The sequence below is a fragment of the Parus major genome, chromosome 7 (genome assembly GCF_001522545.3).
Source record: "Parus major isolate Abel chromosome 7, Parus_major1.1, whole genome shotgun sequence".
Classification (NCBI taxonomy): Eukaryota; Metazoa; Chordata; class Aves; order Passeriformes; family Paridae; genus Parus; species Parus major.
This window is the reverse complement of record NC_031776.1, coordinates 10,958,476-10,974,964: the sequence shown is the minus strand read 5'-3', so window position 1 is coordinate 10,974,964 and position 16,489 is coordinate 10,958,476. Positions and strand designations below refer to the sequence as shown.

The following is a 16,489-nucleotide window of genomic DNA, read 5'->3' as shown; positions in this document are numbered from 1 at the left end:
GATGGGGACAAGTAACAAACACTGATGAGAGCTGATTATATCCTATAAAATTTACAACACTCCTCACTTTATTTTGCAAAGGTTAGGCATAAAGTACAAAAGGCTTTATAATGGTTGTCTTCTAAAAGTTGCCTTGTAAAAATACTTTATGAAAGTGATAGCAGTGTGGTACAGCTGATAAGAGGACACTGAGTCTATTTTAGCCAGCAAACCACTGAGAGAGATCAACTAAATCAGAGATAAATCAGAGACCAGCTCAGAGATGCTCTCAAGTATAAAGTGTTAATACACATTAACATATTAATACAAATTTCTTAAGGCTTTTTCTCCTCAGTTGTACTTTCAATTAAAAGTATCTGCTCTTCTGCTAAGAGCAGGCACTGAAAGTTTTTGTTCCATACAAAACAAAATTCAGTGTTAGACTGAATTCTGAACTGAAACCAGCCAATTCCAAGCTGCAGCAGCTCTCTGCCATGCAGTTTCCTCCCATTTAGTTGACAGGAAAGATGAGCCTCTTCCTCAGTGTGAAACTGGGCTGTGGCATCTGCTTCTTTGCGTCCCGCTCACAAGTTTTTCTGCTCACTTCTCGATTCACCGCTGTCAGGATGGTGAGAACATCTTCCCCTCTGCAAAGACATGAGTACAGTTTGTATTAGGCAGTTAACATCAGCAAAATAACATTCTCCCTATTTTAATATACACCAATGCTAATGGCTCCTGTTTTTAACAGGCTTCAGAGCACTCCCTTAAGTCGCTTTGAACAGTTTGCATGGTGCTCCTCTGTCCTACACCACTGTTTTCACTCTGAGCAAGTATTCCCACTGCGTATCATCTACCTCTGCATCTAAATCAAATTCCTTCCAGAAGGAAAATTCAGGTGTAGCCAAAAATAAGCTTATGGAAACACAGGTACCGAGGACAGCTGTACTCCAAGTGCTGGCACAGTGCCTGTATGTACCAGGTTCCCTCCCTGGGACTTCTGTAGGAGACGTAATCCTGCAGGGTGGCCATGCCCAGAAGGAAGTCTGCCTCTGCAGGGATGCAGTCAAATTGAAACCTTGCATCTTGCTCTACAGAAGAATCTTGCTCTCCAGAATCTGTCTCAATGGTCACACCTTTATGGAAAGCATCACCTTGGCAGGCCTGAATAAAAAAAACTTTTGGTTTTCCAGCAAGTGAATTGCAATTCTGTGCAGTGAAAGAAGAGGTCAGTTCACGGATAGGTACTTCCTGCCCATCAACACCATATATAATGCCTTTTTTCCCATGAGACAGGATACAGCAAACAAAACAGTCCTTGTCCTCATGGTCTTTGCTCTGGAAGCTCTTCACAGTCTTACGGATTCCTTCTGCAGTGAGGTCTCTATATTCTTCTACTCTAAAATGAAGCTTGCTAAAGACATTCCTCAGAGCCGCTGGAAAGCAATGAGAAGGGAAATTAGAGACATTTCATTTTATGGAAGTTGGACTCTGCAACTGCAAACTGCATTTCTAGACATAATTGGTCATCTGCTGCATGACTACATCTACACAGTTACATTCTGGGTCTGAAAATACTCTAGTAGTCTAATCACTCATCATATGAGTTCCCTGACCTGTCATTAAAATATTTTCTTGTTTATTTCTGCATATTTTAGAATTAGTATTCATAGGGCTGATGCAAAGCTAGCCTAGCTTGTAAAGTCAAGGCTGAGGGTGCTACCTAAGGTTGCAGTTACCTCACTAAAACTGCAAAATGCAAATGAATTGTTCAGTGTCAGGGCACTAAAAACTTGATGAGTTGATTAGGACTTGTCAGCACAGTGAACAGCCAACTGAGCCTCTACAACAAAAGTAATCCTAGAAAGGGAAGACTGAAATTCAGACCTTTAGAAAGAGAAACAAGGTTTCTATTTTTAAAGATCCGCAAACTCATCTTTGACATTCACTGTACCTGCATCCACATCTGTCCCATTCCGATCCTTCATGTGTTTGTGTTCCAGAACTCCTTCCCTAGCTTTTGCAAAATTGTGATTATTCAGGATCAGGCACACTCCACAGGGTCGGCTGGTCATTTTGTAAGCTTCTAGCAGCTGAAAAGAAAGACTCCAGGTGAAACTCCTGCACTCTCCTCGAAGTGCTCCTTAGCTGCTGGGAGTGGCAGAGCAGGGTACGGAGCCAGCTGGCCTCCTCTCCAGGCAGCTCTCCCTCAACAGCTTTGCTCCTAGGGCCTGGCAGTGCCCGGTCCCACTGCCTCTGGCAGTCTGTGCAGGACAGCACCCTGCTGGACAACCAAAGTCAGGCTCAGCCCACATGGGGTGCTCTCTTCATTCATATCTCTGTGCCACGCCAGCTGCCAACTGCCCAATTCCTGGTATCATGAACTCGGCCTACCTTGCTACCCTTGCAGATGTTTCTGAAGTACAACACTGCAGCAGCTGTGCCTGTGACACAGCTTCAGAATAAAGGATGCAGTGTTGTGCATTTTTCTTTTTAGAGACAGTTCTTTTAACAGTTGGTCTTAGAACAACTGTTCACTTCATGGAGGGGTGAGCTCTTCTGAGACAAAATGATGATGGTTCTAAGAAATAAACTACCTTACCTGAGAGGGGTCATTAAAACTGACAGGAGGATCAGGTGCCACAGATGATACCAGACGTCCTTCAGGGCATCCTGTGCTGCCCCTCTCTTCCTCTGTGATGAGCATCTCTTCTTGGCCTGCAAAGCATTTGTGATTAGTCCTGCACATCACTTCAAGAATAACTATGGGGAAGAGGCTGTTTTGTTCTGTTTTACCAAACAGGTTTAATCCATCTTCAATTCTGTTCCACAGGCTGATGTTAATTTTTTCACAGAGACTCTTCAGCACACTCAGGTTGTCTTTCCCCAGAAGGCCCTTCTTCTCCATCTCAGTGAGAATGTCAAGCATTGTCTGGGTAATCAGAAAGGCAGTTTGCTCTTAGGGCACCTCCATGCTGCCACTGGGAGCAAAGCTGCAGCATGCACACCTAAGCTTTAATGTAGTGACAGCACATGCGACCCACAGAGCCACTCCAGCTGGGAGCTCAGGTGAGACCTCAGCTGAGCCAATTAATCCTACTTCAACAAAACCTACAAGTACCGTTAAGTACCAACATCTTCTCAAAACATACTTACTTCCTTTCTGTAGCACAGAGGTGCCAAGATCTAACCCAAGATATCTAACAGTGGTCATACAGGAATATGCAACAATATCTTTAATGATTGCTTTCATTCAACTTACAGTGGTTATCCTGCACTCAGCTGAAACAGAAGAATCACTGCAGTGACCATTTTAAGTGCTGGCAAAAAGGGAATAACTTCACATGATGGTGTAGAGATTGCTCTGAAGTAAAAGGGGATCCAAGGGACAGAAACTCGTCAGTGAGTGGCAGAGCAGAGTGGTCACCCCAATAATTTACTAGAACAGCACTCACAGTCTCCCCTCTAAAAAGAAAAATCCTCAAATCCTTTTATCAGACATAACAAAGCACCAAGGAGTCAGAACTCCAGCCTGGGACAGCATAAAAGCACTGGATCTCCTGCAAGGCTACTTGTAAATTCCAACTCATCTGACTTAGCCTTGAGAAGAATCTGCTGCTTAGATCTGTATCTTATGCATTAAAAAAGAAAATCATAAAATAACATCCCCAGTGGGTCACTTTCTGTATTTGATGACTTAGAAAGAAGAAGAAAAAAAAAAGTCTGTTGGGCAGGATAAGTAAATGTGCTTATCAGTTTTTTGTTGATTAAAGCCACTGAGTGCCCCGAGTCCCGTGTGGTGCTTGGATGTGATGGCCTCAAGTGCCTGGCACTCCCAGCACAGTGATGCTTCTGCAAAAGCTGCGCCTGACACCAGCACAAACAAATCCCATGTGCACCCAGGGCACCCTTTTTCTTGTGTTTTCACCTTACGAGTGACACCATAAAGGAGAGTGACGTTCATTCCCCCATGAGCAACCCAATTACCTCTATGGATTATAGTAATAATTTTTAAAGTGTACTAAAGAGATACTTACAGTCTCACGGGTTAGCTTGCTTTTTGGTAATTCTTTGACCAAAAGTAACTTGAAAGACATCAGCTCATCTTCTGTGATATCTTCAGATAGTTGAAAGAGCAAGGATCTAGAGAAAGAAGTGGAGGGCGTTGTTTCATCATGTTTCCGAGCACAACTTAACTCCGTACTACTGCACTACTTTTGTCTACTGTCCCCCCAGCACATATTCCCCCTTTTTCCCCCCGTTTTAGATGGAGGACGCAAGTCCCAGGACCGCCTGAAGTCAAACCCTTCCGCCTGGTGTTGAGGTGACGGCTGCCCGGACAGAATGAGGCGGCCAGCCCGGCCCGGCGTCCTCACCCACCTGAGGGGCGGCACCCGCGCCCCGCCCGGCGCCCGCAGCTCCCTCTCCACCTGCTCCCGGCTGGAGCCCAGGTGGGCAACCAGGAGGTCGATCCGCCCGATGCGGTACAGCAGCTCCCTGAGGAAGGCCAGGTTCCCCGCCTCCAGCACGCCCTTTTCCTGCAGCGCTTCGAACAAATCGTGCGGGCTCCGGGCGGCTTCCAGCCTCCTCCTGGGGACGTGCTCCTGGCTGAGGAACTTGAGCGCCGCCAGCTCGGCCTGGCCCAGCTCGTCGCTGACCGCCAGCAGCCGCCCCCGGGGCAGCTCCATGGCCGCGCCGCAGCCGCGCAGGACGGAGGGCGGGGCCCGAGCGGGGCGGCGCTTCCCTCTGGATTTAAACTTCCGGAGCGAAAGACACCGCAGTTCCTTGGGGAACGGTGTGCCGTGTGTGCACCTCTTGTTGAGCCCATTCCTGAGCAAACCGAACCGGCTAGTGCGGATGCGGGGATCTCCCTCTGCCCGGGCTTTTCCTGCAGTCTCGCCGGTTCCACTCACAAAGCGCTGCGATTTTAATACAAGGGGAAGGAAGCTTTTATAACATCGCTGATTCGCTTTCCTCCTTGCGAGCCTCCTGGGCTGCTGTCAGAACAGGCAGCCCGCTCCCTGCAGGCGCTCGGTCCCTAACATCCACCAGCCACTCCTTCCTACCATCTCTCCAGCTGCTTCCCCACAGGGGGGCTGCCAACAAACACTCCAACAAGAGCAAAATTACTTCTGCTGGGGTAAAACTGTTTGTCATGCTGACTGTCCCTCACAAAGCTCATCCAAGAGAGGAACACGCCACAAACCGAGGTGATACAAAAACCAAGAGAATTTATTATAACAGAAACACGATTACAGAGCTTCCTTCCAGTAGTCCACAGTCATTCAAGACACACTGTGCTCTGAGAGCTCTGAGAAATAACGAAATGAGAACCTTTATAATTGAAAAACTTACACAGTTGAGGTGCTTATTCAAGTAAACGATTGACATAAATCAAACCAAATATTTAGAGGAACCAAACTAACATAATCACGGGGGTTTGGTCCTTCTGAAGCAGGACAATATTTTCCATGAACAATTTTAGCTTCCAAAGACAGACAACAATTGAACTGTGTAAGGCAGTTACCTTACACATGCTGCCTGGGAATGCATCCGGCATTCTGGGGTTTTTTTTCAGATTTTAGGGACTTGAAACAACTCAGACACAAATGAGACTCCATTGACATTTCCAGTAACAATTTCAATACTACTTGAAAGTCCTTTTGCACTTGAAACCCAGACTGAACATACTTCACTGCTTGTGCAGGACAAAAACCCCAAAGATCTGTAGTCTTCCACAGCCTTAAAAGACCACTGCAGATCCAGGTGTCAGAAAACTGATTCAATATGGAAGTTTTAAAATTTAGGTCCTATGCTTCCTTAAAGGGCTGGGGCTACTACATAGATCCAGATAATTTCTCATGTAAATTCTCTTCCATATCAAAGCCCACTCCAGATGTCATTCCTAACCTAGTGTATTCTTGTCTACTTTTCATTGTGGAACTTCAAAGATCAATTGCTTCAGTAGTGTTGATGTTATCTTTGGCATCTGCTTAGATCCTTCTAATTCTCTTCTTGCCACTTCATTGTTCACTTCTGTTAGGATGGCTGTGAGATCCACACGCCTTGAACAAAAATGAAGAGAAGTTACATTGAAACACATGGTACTTGCAGCTCAGCCAAGAAGGTGATGTGTGTTTGCCCCAATAAAGTGGTATCCCAGGGAAGGCTGGTATCTTCCTCACCCTATTGCCACTAAAATTGCACATTCCTTTGAATAACCACAGAATTCAGTGTGTTTTAGGGAAATAAAAGCAACCTCCATGTAGCATTGCTTTGGTTACAACCAGAAGAGGTCACCAAGATTAAACAAACCTATACATTCTCCATGTCTTTTTTTGGATGCCATGAGAAAATGATATCTGAAGGGAAATTTCTATTTTCTAAATGAAGTTTATGAGGGGATGGGTGGGAGGCAACCATGAAAATTATGCCTGTAGAACACTGGGGAGTTTAGTCTGTGTAAGCACTCAACAAATTCACCTCTAATCAGGTGTCACTGGAAGAAAAATAATTTATCAGTCAAAAAATGTTAAAACACACACACACACACACACACACTTGTTTGTGTGTAATGTTGCAGCATTACAACCCTGGTTTTGTCACAGGAAAACCAGGGGAAGTCACACTTTGGCTCACCTGTAGAAGATTAACAGTGCCCAATTTCAAAATAAGTACTGTTCTCCACTGTCCTGCATGTGAAAAGCCATAATTGCACATTGCAAACCACTGTTTCAGCACAGCATGCTTGAGAATGCACATATGCAATAACCTAAATGTACAAGAATTAGAAGTAGTACTTACTGTGGGCAAAGCAACTCCATCTTCTCACAGAGGGACTGAATGTAAACACTGCCAGTCTTATGACTGCGGAAGGACAAGTAGTCCTCCACTGTAGCCATGCCAATCAGAATGTCAGCCTTATCAGGAATGGAAGTCAAAGGACTAGCATCCACCTCAAGATGTCCAGAAGAGTCTGGTTCTATTGTAACAGGTGGGTGACGCACAGAGCCTTGGCAAGCCTGGATGATAAACACCTTGGGTTTGCCAGCAAGAGAAGGACAATTAGTTCCAGTGAAACAGGAGACTAAATCTTCGATATTTACGCACTCATCATCAACACCTTTTATTTTGCCTCTTTCACCATGCGAGAAAATGAAGCAAACAAAACAGTCCATATTTCTGTGATCTTTTTTGCTGTATTCTTTAACTGTCTCATATATTTTTTTTCCTTCCAGATTCATGTACTCAACTGTCTTAAACTCAAGCCACTTAAAGACCCTCTTCACAGCCTCTGGGGAAAAAATCAGAAGGAACTTGTTAAACATACACAGTGACAAGGAAGATGCTGAAACATCAGTGTCTGTGTGGTAGATCAGATATCAGCAGAAGTGTTCAGATCCCACCAGTAAAATCACCTGACTAGCTCTTAGCCTGCCAAATCCTATTAGAAAAACCTAAATGCCTAATTTGCCTAATTTTATTTTTTTTAAATACAACTGGGTTAAGTATCATGCTCTCTAAAACACAAACATGTTTCAGATTCTGTGCTGTATTGGTACAAATCAGTGAAGTTTACTGTGCTAAAACAAGCTGTAACTATGCATTGCATAGTAGTCTCAGATGCCTAAGAACAACACCTGGCAAGTTAAAGTGCCACCTCTTTAGAATGACAAATTTCGCCACTCTTAAATGAAGTCGGTCCCTCATTCTGTGAGAATGGTCGATGTAGCACGAAGTAAGTCCCAGTAACCTGCTCACAAATGCCATGAAGACTTCTCAGCAAATAATGGCCTAATTGTTGTGTGGGCAGAGAGAACTTGCTGGGAAGAAAGCAGCCTGTAAATGGGCTGGATGGAGTTAAAGTATCTGTGACATGTCCTTTCAGGAATCTGATTTTACTGTTTTACTCTTATTTATCTCAAAAGTGACTTGCAGGAAGACAGGCTTTAAGGAAAGTTACAGAGCATTTGTTTGAGCATTGAAGAGAATTTGATGACTTAAAATATTTTTCTATCATAGCTAAGAACTAAAAACAATCAAAAATTGGAAAGGTGGAATAATAATCACTTTTTCACTAGTTGTACATATAACCAATAAAGACAATGCCTTTTTCCTAGAACAAAAATTAGATCCTTCTTTAAGCCATCAGCTAAATGTTGGAAGTGGCATATTTCCAATTGGTACAGTGACTCACCCCAGTCTCTGGAGGCCAGAAAGTACCATGGACATGATTCTTCTTCACAGCAAAGATAAGGTGATTTTTTGTGGAGAATTATCAGAGGGGAAAAAAAAATCAATAATTTAATTTAAAAAGTACTTACCTCCATCTTGCAATGTTCCCTCTCTATTGTCACGTGGATTTTTAAAAATGTGGTTGTTAAGAATTAAACAGTAACCATGGGGGTTATTTTTCATCGTATAAATTTTCCCATGCTGCAGAAACAAAAAAAAGCAGGTAGGAAAGTGGAGCCAAGCATTCAAAAGAGAAATACACTATATACAGATCGCTGGTCCATCATTATGTAAATCACAAAGGCCAAGAAACAAGAAAGGAAAAGCCTACAATAACTGTATTCAATTTAGCTACAGAGGAGAGGAATCTGCATTGTCTCCCTGGACCCCTCCTTCTTTCTCTCTTCTGTCAGGATATGATTTTGACATGCGAGAAAGAAACCAGAAACACAAATTTGCATGTGCATAGGAAAAGTTTCTGCACTCCACCACTATCTCTGAGGGTACTTGTGCAATTTCAGTGAGGTAGCAGGTTCTGCTATTCCCTTCACATCCTGGCCAGGACTTTAATGTCCCAGTCTCCATTATCAGTAAGACTGGTTTTCTTCACTCAACTGTTGGTTCATTTCTTGCTTAAAAGTTTGCTAACAACCAGGTCCCCACAAAGAAGGCTTGGTCTTGCTTGGAAAAATAGGAATTGTTCCGAGACCTACATATAGAGCCGGAATCCCTCCATCTTGGCTGTTCCACCTACTTAGTATCATGAATTTATCCTCCCTCTCCCAGAAGATGGACAAATATTTCAAAAGTAATCTTGAGGCATTTCTCACCTGTTTTGCTGCCTCCCCCTCTGCTCCTTGTTCCTCTGGATGCCCAGACACAGACACAGGATAGCGGACTTCTTCCCTAGAATAATTTTCTAAGAAGGAGAAGATAAACAAAACATTTTAGAACTAAAAGGACAAATATTCTGCTGTGCACACTTCAACACTCAAAATGCCAGAACAAGGAGTGAGGTGGAGGGGGTTTTCACACCAGTGAGACAGCAGCATTTTGTAGAGCTGGGCCAAACACAGCTCCAGTTTTACAGACTACTGGTTATTATAGAAGCCATGCAAGGCTGTGCTCCATTGCTTCTCTGCTCCCCTGCTCTTCTACACTAGCAAGATACAGATAATAAAAGGTTGGATGTGAGTAAGGCAAGCCATTCACCAGCATCTCCACTGTGGGATATGTAAGTGAAAGAGGAGACCCATTTTTGTACAATAGTACAAAATGCTGGTCCATTTATTTCTGAGGCTACTGTCTCTGCTCCACAGAACTTTACTGTGTGAGTAGGATGCAAAATACCAGCATAATGAAAGATCTTCTCAGAGCACTTATTTGAATACAACTTTCTGAAAAAAGTGAAATCATCAAATCCATGACGCTAACCAAGGAAACAAAATCACAGTACTCATTTTACAAGTTACAAAAATGTGTTTAAATGAAATTTAATTGTCAGGACAACAAACTACACAGCATGCTTTTTTCCTATTTATCAAGAGGACAAAATAATAATAACAATGCTACTAAAAAGCCATTCCCCTGACACAGCACTTGCTTGCACTAGCCTCCCTTGGCAATTACCTTCTGCTCTTTTAGAGGCACCAGCAGAGGACAGCAGCACAAAGACATGCAGGGAAAACTGCTTGGTAGCTCTGCAGGGTACTGCATGGACTGTTTAAATGTATCTGAGGAAACTCAGGTCCTGAGCCGTTCAGAAGGAAGTCGTTATTGACTGAGCATCCTGTTTCCCAAAGGAACACCCAGCTGTGGTGCCAGAAAGCACCACCTCAGCTGCAACAGCCCGGATATATTGAAGTCCTTGAAATTTTCCATCTGGTTACAGAATGCTACACTTCAGTCAAGTGACTGGTTTTCAGGGACTTTCCTTTGACAAAGAACAAAGGGCCTAGCTAACACAAAATAGTTCTGACTATCTCCCAACTCAAGTTTCCCCAAGTCAGCTGTCACTTTCTGTCTCTTCCAGTGACTCGGAAGTTGTGCTGGTCCAAAACCAGTACCACACTTTTTCCTGAACAGATAAATTACATTTAAGGCAAAGAGAAGGCAGAAGAAGAGCATGTACAAGGCACAGAACATACTTCAAGGATAGATACAAGAATCCACAATGGGATAATGAAGTAGCAGAAAACTTCAGAAATCAGAGCTCTTCAGAGCTGTTCTGTTGTATGTTCTGTTATGGTAATAAGATCTCTCCCTTATGGCTGGACTTCTAAGCTGACAAGGATGGAGCCATAAAACCCACAAAATGTTCCTAAAGAGCAGATTAAATAAATATACCTTTTATTTTTTCTTCATAGGCATCAATTTTTTTCTTTATGTCAGCTCTAATGCTTTGGAATAGATCTTTCAGAATTGTCAGATTATCTTCTTTAATTATCCCATTTATTTCCATTTCCAGAAAGACCTGCAACATTGACTGGTAAAACAAAAACACATAACCCAATCTCATCCAGTGACCTTTGATAACAGCAGTATCAGGCACCTCTGCAACAGGACAGAAGACAACATCCTCCTTCACAGAGACTTGCCAGCTAAAGACCTATTACTTTTTCCGCCAAAACTCATTAAAGCAAGGGCCAAGATGCAATGCAACTGAATAAACACATCATCACTAACCTTAAAGCAGGAAAATTAGAATTTGCTTATAACTAGGCTATCCTGCTTTGTTTCAGCAGTACAAAACGCTGATGAGGACAGAACATCCTGTTCTGTCTTTGTGTTCTGATGAAGTGCTGCTAAGTCCTGTAGCTATGCCATTTTGCATGTCCTATTACAGAAAAGCTGTTCAACACTAATTTTGTTTATTAAAGCTCAATTGTCCATCAAGTTGGAAGTAAATCTGCTAATTTTCCTCTACGTGCCACAATACAAATAGGACTTTTAAGGAAGGTGCTTGATAATACGAAGCATTTTTATAACACAGCTCATTACAAATATTAAACTAGCTCACGCAACCTCTTAATACTTTTGGGGGAAAGTTAGCAATATATTGTTACTCCAAATTACAATAAAGATGAAAATTTACCCATTGACACACAAAAATTTGTGGTTGAACTCACATTAGAACTCGATTTTCTGTCTCCAAAACATTGTTTTTCCTTTAGCAAACATCACTCTTCTTAGGTATAGCATATGTCTTATAAAGACAGTTGCCTTATAAATGCCAAACAAAGATTAAAGGAAGAGAATGATGGATTTTGCAAGAGAAAATAGAATCAGAAGAGAAAAAAAGGCAAAGATACAATGCAAAAAATAAGGATCTGTTCTTTCACACAGCAGCTAATAGCTAACATCACAATTCTTTCAAAGTTATGAGAGCACACTGCTTTCTCTTTCCTCCTTCTTACAAGAACTAGAGGACACCAAACTAGCCTTGCAAAAAACTCAAGAGCACTTTTCATACAGCGTTTTCCTGGAGCTTGTTCTTTGGTAATAGTTTTTGGAGCAGGAACTTCACACTTGCAACGTCTTCTGGAGTCAAGTCCTCTGCAATTCTATACAGCAGTTGCCTGACAATAAAAAACAGAGTGACCTTCAAGAAAGCCGTAAGAAGTAAAGACCACAATTAAACATTTGAACTGCAAAATGCAAAACTCACAATGGCAGGAATTCATGTGTAATAAACACAGTTATGCTGGGATATTCATAAGACAACATTGCAGACAGAAAAGACAGTTGGCACTGAACTGTTGCACCCTGCATGCTCCTGTGTTTACCTGTAAGCTGACACCTGTGCCCTGCCTGGGACCTGCAGGTCCCTCTCCATCTCCTCACGGCTGGAGCCCAGGTAGGCAGCCAGGAGGTCGATCCGACTGATCTGGTAGAGCAGCTCCTTCAGGAAGGACAGGTTCCCCACCCCAATCATGTCTTTCTCCTGCAGCACTTCAAAGAAGGCCTTGGGCTCCTGGATGGCTTCCAGCTTCCTCCTGGGGACATGCTCCAGGCTGAGGAATTTAAGAGCTGCCACTTCCTCTGTGACCAAAGCCTCAGAAATTTCAAAAAGCAGCTTGAAGAAGTCTCTACTCATTTCACATCAGGGTTTGGATCTAAACACAAACAGCAGTTGATTTCATTTGTCAGCAAGATTAGTGCAACAACATGATTTATATAAGGGGCATTACATCATGTAGAATAGCCCAAAATAAATACATGCAATCAGAAGTATTTTGATAGAGAGAGGTTGTCTTGCTATTGTAGCTTTGATGCTTAGCTCTTTCAGTTCCCTGGACTTAACAAAGAATATTGAAACTTCTGTAGTTATTGCCATTAGCAGAGAAACTCATAGATCATTCTTGCTTCCTGTGGTGCTCTAGACAGTGGGAAGTACCAATGTACAGTCCTGGCAGCCTGCTGCTGGTTTTGTTCAGGTTTGGTTTTTTATGAAGTTTGATACCATTTGGGAGAAACAGCCACCTGCAGTCTGAAATATAGACTGTAATAAATGAGACTGCCAAAATTTACACCATAACAAAGCTTTTACACCATAACAAGACTAAGAGTTCACATGAGTATAGCTAGTCTAAGCTATCTGGCTTCTCCTTTCTTTTTATACTGCCTCTGGTCAGCACACCCAAAGCACCTCTTCCTGTTTTGGTTTATCTGCAGCAAGTAAAATCTTCTTCCTCACATAAATCATGCCTTTCATTTAAGATACAAGAGATATTGTTTATAAAAGCAAATCTTTCTTGTAAAGGAAATTTTCATTTTACTTCTCAAATGCTGTAAGTTTCAAACCCATCAAATTATTGCAGTTAGAAGAGAACTGCCACCTACATGTTACATTGAAGCTGGTCTGTAACTACAGGGTGCACAATTAAAACAATATTTAACTGCCACTGTTTCTCCCAGTTTGCTAACTGATACAAGTATAACTACTATTGCTATTAATAGTAATTTTAAATCATTTACATGGGAGGGCAACTCTGAAGAAAGTTCCAGGAAGTCTGCCTTTTTCACAATACGGTATTGTCACATGACTTCCAAGAATTATGTTACAATGGAATTAAATGCTAATAAAGCAGGAGATCCCTACTTCAGCTACTACACACTTAAATTTTCAGAGAACTGGTTATTACTGAACTTGTGCAAAAGAAAAGGTAAACAAGCCATGAAATAATCAGGTTTTACTTTTGTTTTACGGCAACAACTAAGTAGCATACGTAGTGCTTTCTAGCATAGAGCACAGCTCAGCACTTTTGCTCTCATACACAAATCCTAATTAAAAGACAGTGAGAGATGGCTGTATCTACATCTTTTCATTTGAAATATCTCAGTCCACTGCCCTGCTGTGTCAACAACTCTGCTATGACTCACCCGTTTTCTCTGAAGTCCCTCTCCAACTCACGCCATTTTAACAGGAAGATATTTTTTAAATTAAGAAAAAAGCCAACTATTAGCACCAAATTCAGTACCAGCACTCAGTAAATACAGGGAAATCAACAACTAAATATTCTTCTGAAATGATTTATGTAATATACTTCAATGAAAAGGTTCCCAGTGTGAAAAACAAGGTTCACGTATTTTGCTTATAGAATTTAAAAGTTGAAAAAAAAGACAATTAGGAAATAAAAATAAAGTAAAGTATACAGATACAGCCGGGTGTCTCTGCATTCAGCCAAGAGAGCACACCTTACTAACAAAGAGCTGTCCCTTAAAAACAGAACCCTACTACATATCCATAAATTCTCATACATATTCATACATTCTTCTTAAGATTTTTGGTGTTCTTCTGTTTAGTTTTCTCTTGCCCCCTTTCCAATAGATCAATCTTCTTGGCACCATCGAGATTTACGTTCCCTGGTAACAGAAATGCAATACATTCCTCCCCTAGAACTCTGGACAGGCAGTCTTTATCTGGATAAAATAGTTTACGAATGCAGGGGGGCCTCTAGCTATATTTTTCAATCTTTGGGTTATACAAACAAAAGTAGTTTTTGTTTTAATACTATGCCATAGCTTAACATATATGTATTATACCACTATTTCTAAGTTCCATCAATAACAGAAATAAAGGAAACTATATTAATACAGCTAAATTTTCTAATCTTATAACATCTATTATAATATTTGCGAAAAGCCAATAATGTGATATGCATTTACAACACCAGCATGCAAGTTGCCAGAATTTTCCATGCAGCAGGAAATAAAGCAGCATTCAGTATGGCTACCAGACTCACAGCAGATCTTCAAGACAGCATTATGAAGAGAGTTAGGAATGCTGAAATTTGTTAAGATTTTGCAAAGAAAACAGACATTCATTGATTTCAACCTATCTATCTTTACAAACTCAAAATTATAGCTTACCCTTTGACAGAATGAGGTGTACAAATTCCTTTCAAAAGGCTTACTCTAGTAACAGATCAGAAAACCTTGTTTCACTGGCAGGAATTGTGTCATCACCCGAAGGCTGGGAACAGCACAGAGGAACAGCACAAGTACTCCAACTTCAGGTCCAAAATGTTTGTCTCCATGTCATTCCAATTCTCAGCATCTCTTTCCTTCCATAATTTCTTCTGTGTCTTACCTGAACCAAGACTTCAGTTGCAATCTGAAAGAGCCACAATGCTGAGATATGCACTGTGACAAACAAATAATGGCTTCTCCTCTCAATCAGCACTTTGAAGGTCCACCCCTTTTCGCACTATTTCACTTCACAGAAGTTTCACTTTTGATTTCTTCCTCTCTCGCCCTTCCTGGAAATGTTACTGTGCTTTTGTTAAATTAGTTTCCTTCATTTCCCTCGACTCCCCTGCATTCTGGTTTCCTCCAGAACTGTCTCAGGGACCCTATATTTTCCTTGTACAGCCTTCCAAAAATTCATCTCCCTAGAAAGGGTGATCTTGAGGAAGAAATCTGCTGTGGCTCCTACTTGCTCAGCAACTGTAGCGACTGTCACCTGCACTGGCACAAAGTAGGATACACAGCTCCTGCACAAAAATGACAGGAGGGACAGGATACCAGGAACTTGATTACCACTTCAACATCACGATCTTGCCAAGACAGCAACTTCCCCAGAAGAGTGTTTATACTAGTTCCACTTAAATCTGTCTATACAGGGGCTGCACAAGACACAACCCTTCCTTAATTCTTTAGGTGGAGAGTGCACACATGCATGGCTCTGTATGCTATCAGTAAGAATCAACAGCAGCCAACCACATTTGTTTGTTTTCATGTTTTCTTTCTGGCACAGCTCTGTATCACTAGAGTTACAGAAAGGTGTAGAGTGTGGGCAGCAAGGAGTGATAAATACCTAAGTTGTACAAAACCAACCCAGTCTCACCACACCAAGGGTTTCAAATTTCCATCTCACAACACCCTGCCGGAGATGACACAGAATTCCCCAACTGGGTGGATGGCAGCTGCACTTCCAGTTCCAGCCTGTGCAGCTCTTGGGCTGGTGCTGACAAGTACCACTGCACGCACCCAGATAAACTGTGCAGCCACATAAACACAGCCCTCGACACACAAGTGAAATACTCACACTAAACAGTCCAAATCAGGATAGCATAAACTTTGTTTAAACAAACTCCTTATCAGCAAGGGAGACTTTACCAGTCTTTTACACTTCACACGTGTTTCCCCCCACGAAACTCAAGGCTCAGTGAACTCGGACTCTTCTGACTGCCTTTACCTACCTATGATTTCACTGGAAATTACCCAGGCAGAAGTTTCTACAGAGAAAGCAAGAGAGCATGATGACATTCCCTGTCTACCAAACTAAAAATGAAAACAAGATCCTGCAAAACAAAGTCAATGGTTACTCCATAGTGATAAAAATTAGTTTCCTAAAGATACAAAATGAGTGCATCAGGTCTGAACAGTAACTGCAAACCAGAAACATCACAATTCCATCCCAGTGTTATATATTCCACCAAAGGATGAAACACTTTCCTTATCTGTGGCATAAATGTGACTTCAAGTGTGGCAGCCATGCTAATTTGGAAGACTTAAATGGGTCACACAAGTACTTCATTATCATAAAGGGACCATCGTGTTTTGGAAAACTGGCTGCATTTCAATGCTCCGTATAATGCAAAACACCCCTCCTAAAATCAGTGCAAGCTAGAAATTGCACCTGAGAGTACCAGACAGTACTCTTTCCTATCTTCACCTTAAGGTATTGCTAATCATATATAACAATGAGTATTTTGAAAGTTTCACTTCAGCTTAAACCCTGGAGCAGTTAAAACCTCACTGATTTCATGCA

General features: G+C 41.9%; 2 protein-coding genes across 4 annotated transcripts; both read right to left on the bottom strand.

Annotated features, from left to right (window-relative positions):
* Nucleotides 1-38: 38 nt before the first annotated feature.
* LOC117244691 (caspase-8-like) lies at nt 39-4,939 on the bottom strand. 2 transcript variants are annotated; one of them, XM_033515949.1, is made up of 7 exons: nt 4,360-4,693; nt 4,017-4,122; nt 2,776-2,911; nt 2,582-2,697; nt 1,934-2,072; nt 914-1,415; nt 39-626 (listed from the first exon to the last, which is right to left on the bottom strand). In XM_033515949.1, exons 1-7 carry the CDS (start codon nt 4,665-4,667, stop codon nt 491-493), a joined length of 1,443 nt encoding a protein of 480 aa, XP_033371840.1. In that variant the 5' UTR covers nt 4,668-4,693; the 3' UTR covers nt 39-490. The 2 variants fall into 2 exon arrangements, with proteins under 2 accessions (XP_033371840.1, XP_033371841.1); XM_033515950.1 differs by having other exon boundaries at nt 2,582-2,911; nt 4,360-4,939.
* Nucleotides 4,940-5,190: 251 nt separating this feature from the next.
* Nucleotides 5,191-16,461, bottom strand: CASP8 (caspase 8). Of its 2 annotated transcripts, XM_033515952.1 has the most exons (9): nt 14,587-16,461; nt 12,000-12,329; nt 11,687-11,792; nt 10,561-10,699; nt 9,045-9,133; nt 8,304-8,415; nt 6,784-7,273; nt 6,619-6,671; nt 5,934-6,044 (listed from the first exon to the last, which is right to left on the bottom strand). In XM_033515952.1, exons 2-8 carry the CDS (start codon nt 12,308-12,310, stop codon nt 6,629-6,631), a joined length of 1,290 nt encoding a protein of 429 aa, XP_033371843.1. In that variant the 5' UTR covers nt 12,311-12,329; nt 14,587-16,461; the 3' UTR covers nt 5,934-6,044; nt 6,619-6,628. The 2 variants fall into 2 exon arrangements, with proteins under 2 accessions (XP_033371842.1, XP_033371843.1); XM_033515951.1 differs by lacking the exon at nt 6,619-6,671 and having other exon boundaries at nt 5,191-6,044.
* Nucleotides 16,462-16,489: the final 28 nt, after the last annotated feature.

Excerpts from the sequence above, each read along its gene's own strand:
- LOC117244691 (XM_033515950.1), bottom strand. The coding sequence starts at position 4,667 with ATGGAGCTGCCCCGGGGGCGGCTGCTGGCGGTCAGCGACGAGCTGGGC. Across the intron at positions 2,073-2,581 it reads GTTTTAATGACCCCTCTCAG|CTGCTAGAAGCTTACAAAAT; the intron begins GTAAGGTAGTTT and ends CTTTCTTTTCAG. Across the intron at positions 627-913 it reads TTGGAGTACAGCTGTCCTCG|AGGGGAAGATGTTCTCACCA; the intron begins GTACCTGTGTTT and ends ATGTCTTTGCAG.
- CASP8 (XM_033515951.1), bottom strand. The coding sequence starts at position 12,310 with ATGAGTAGAGACTTCTTCAAGCTGCTTTTTGAAATTTCTGAGGCTTTG. Across the intron at positions 11,793-11,999 it reads GCACAGGTGTCAGCTTACAG|GCAACTGCTGTATAGAATTG; the intron begins GTAAACACAGGA and ends TTTTATTGTCAG. Across the intron at positions 7,274-8,303 it reads GGGAACATTGCAAGATGGAG|AGGCTGTGAAGAGGGTCTTT; the intron begins GTAAGTACTTTT and ends TTTTTTCCCCAG.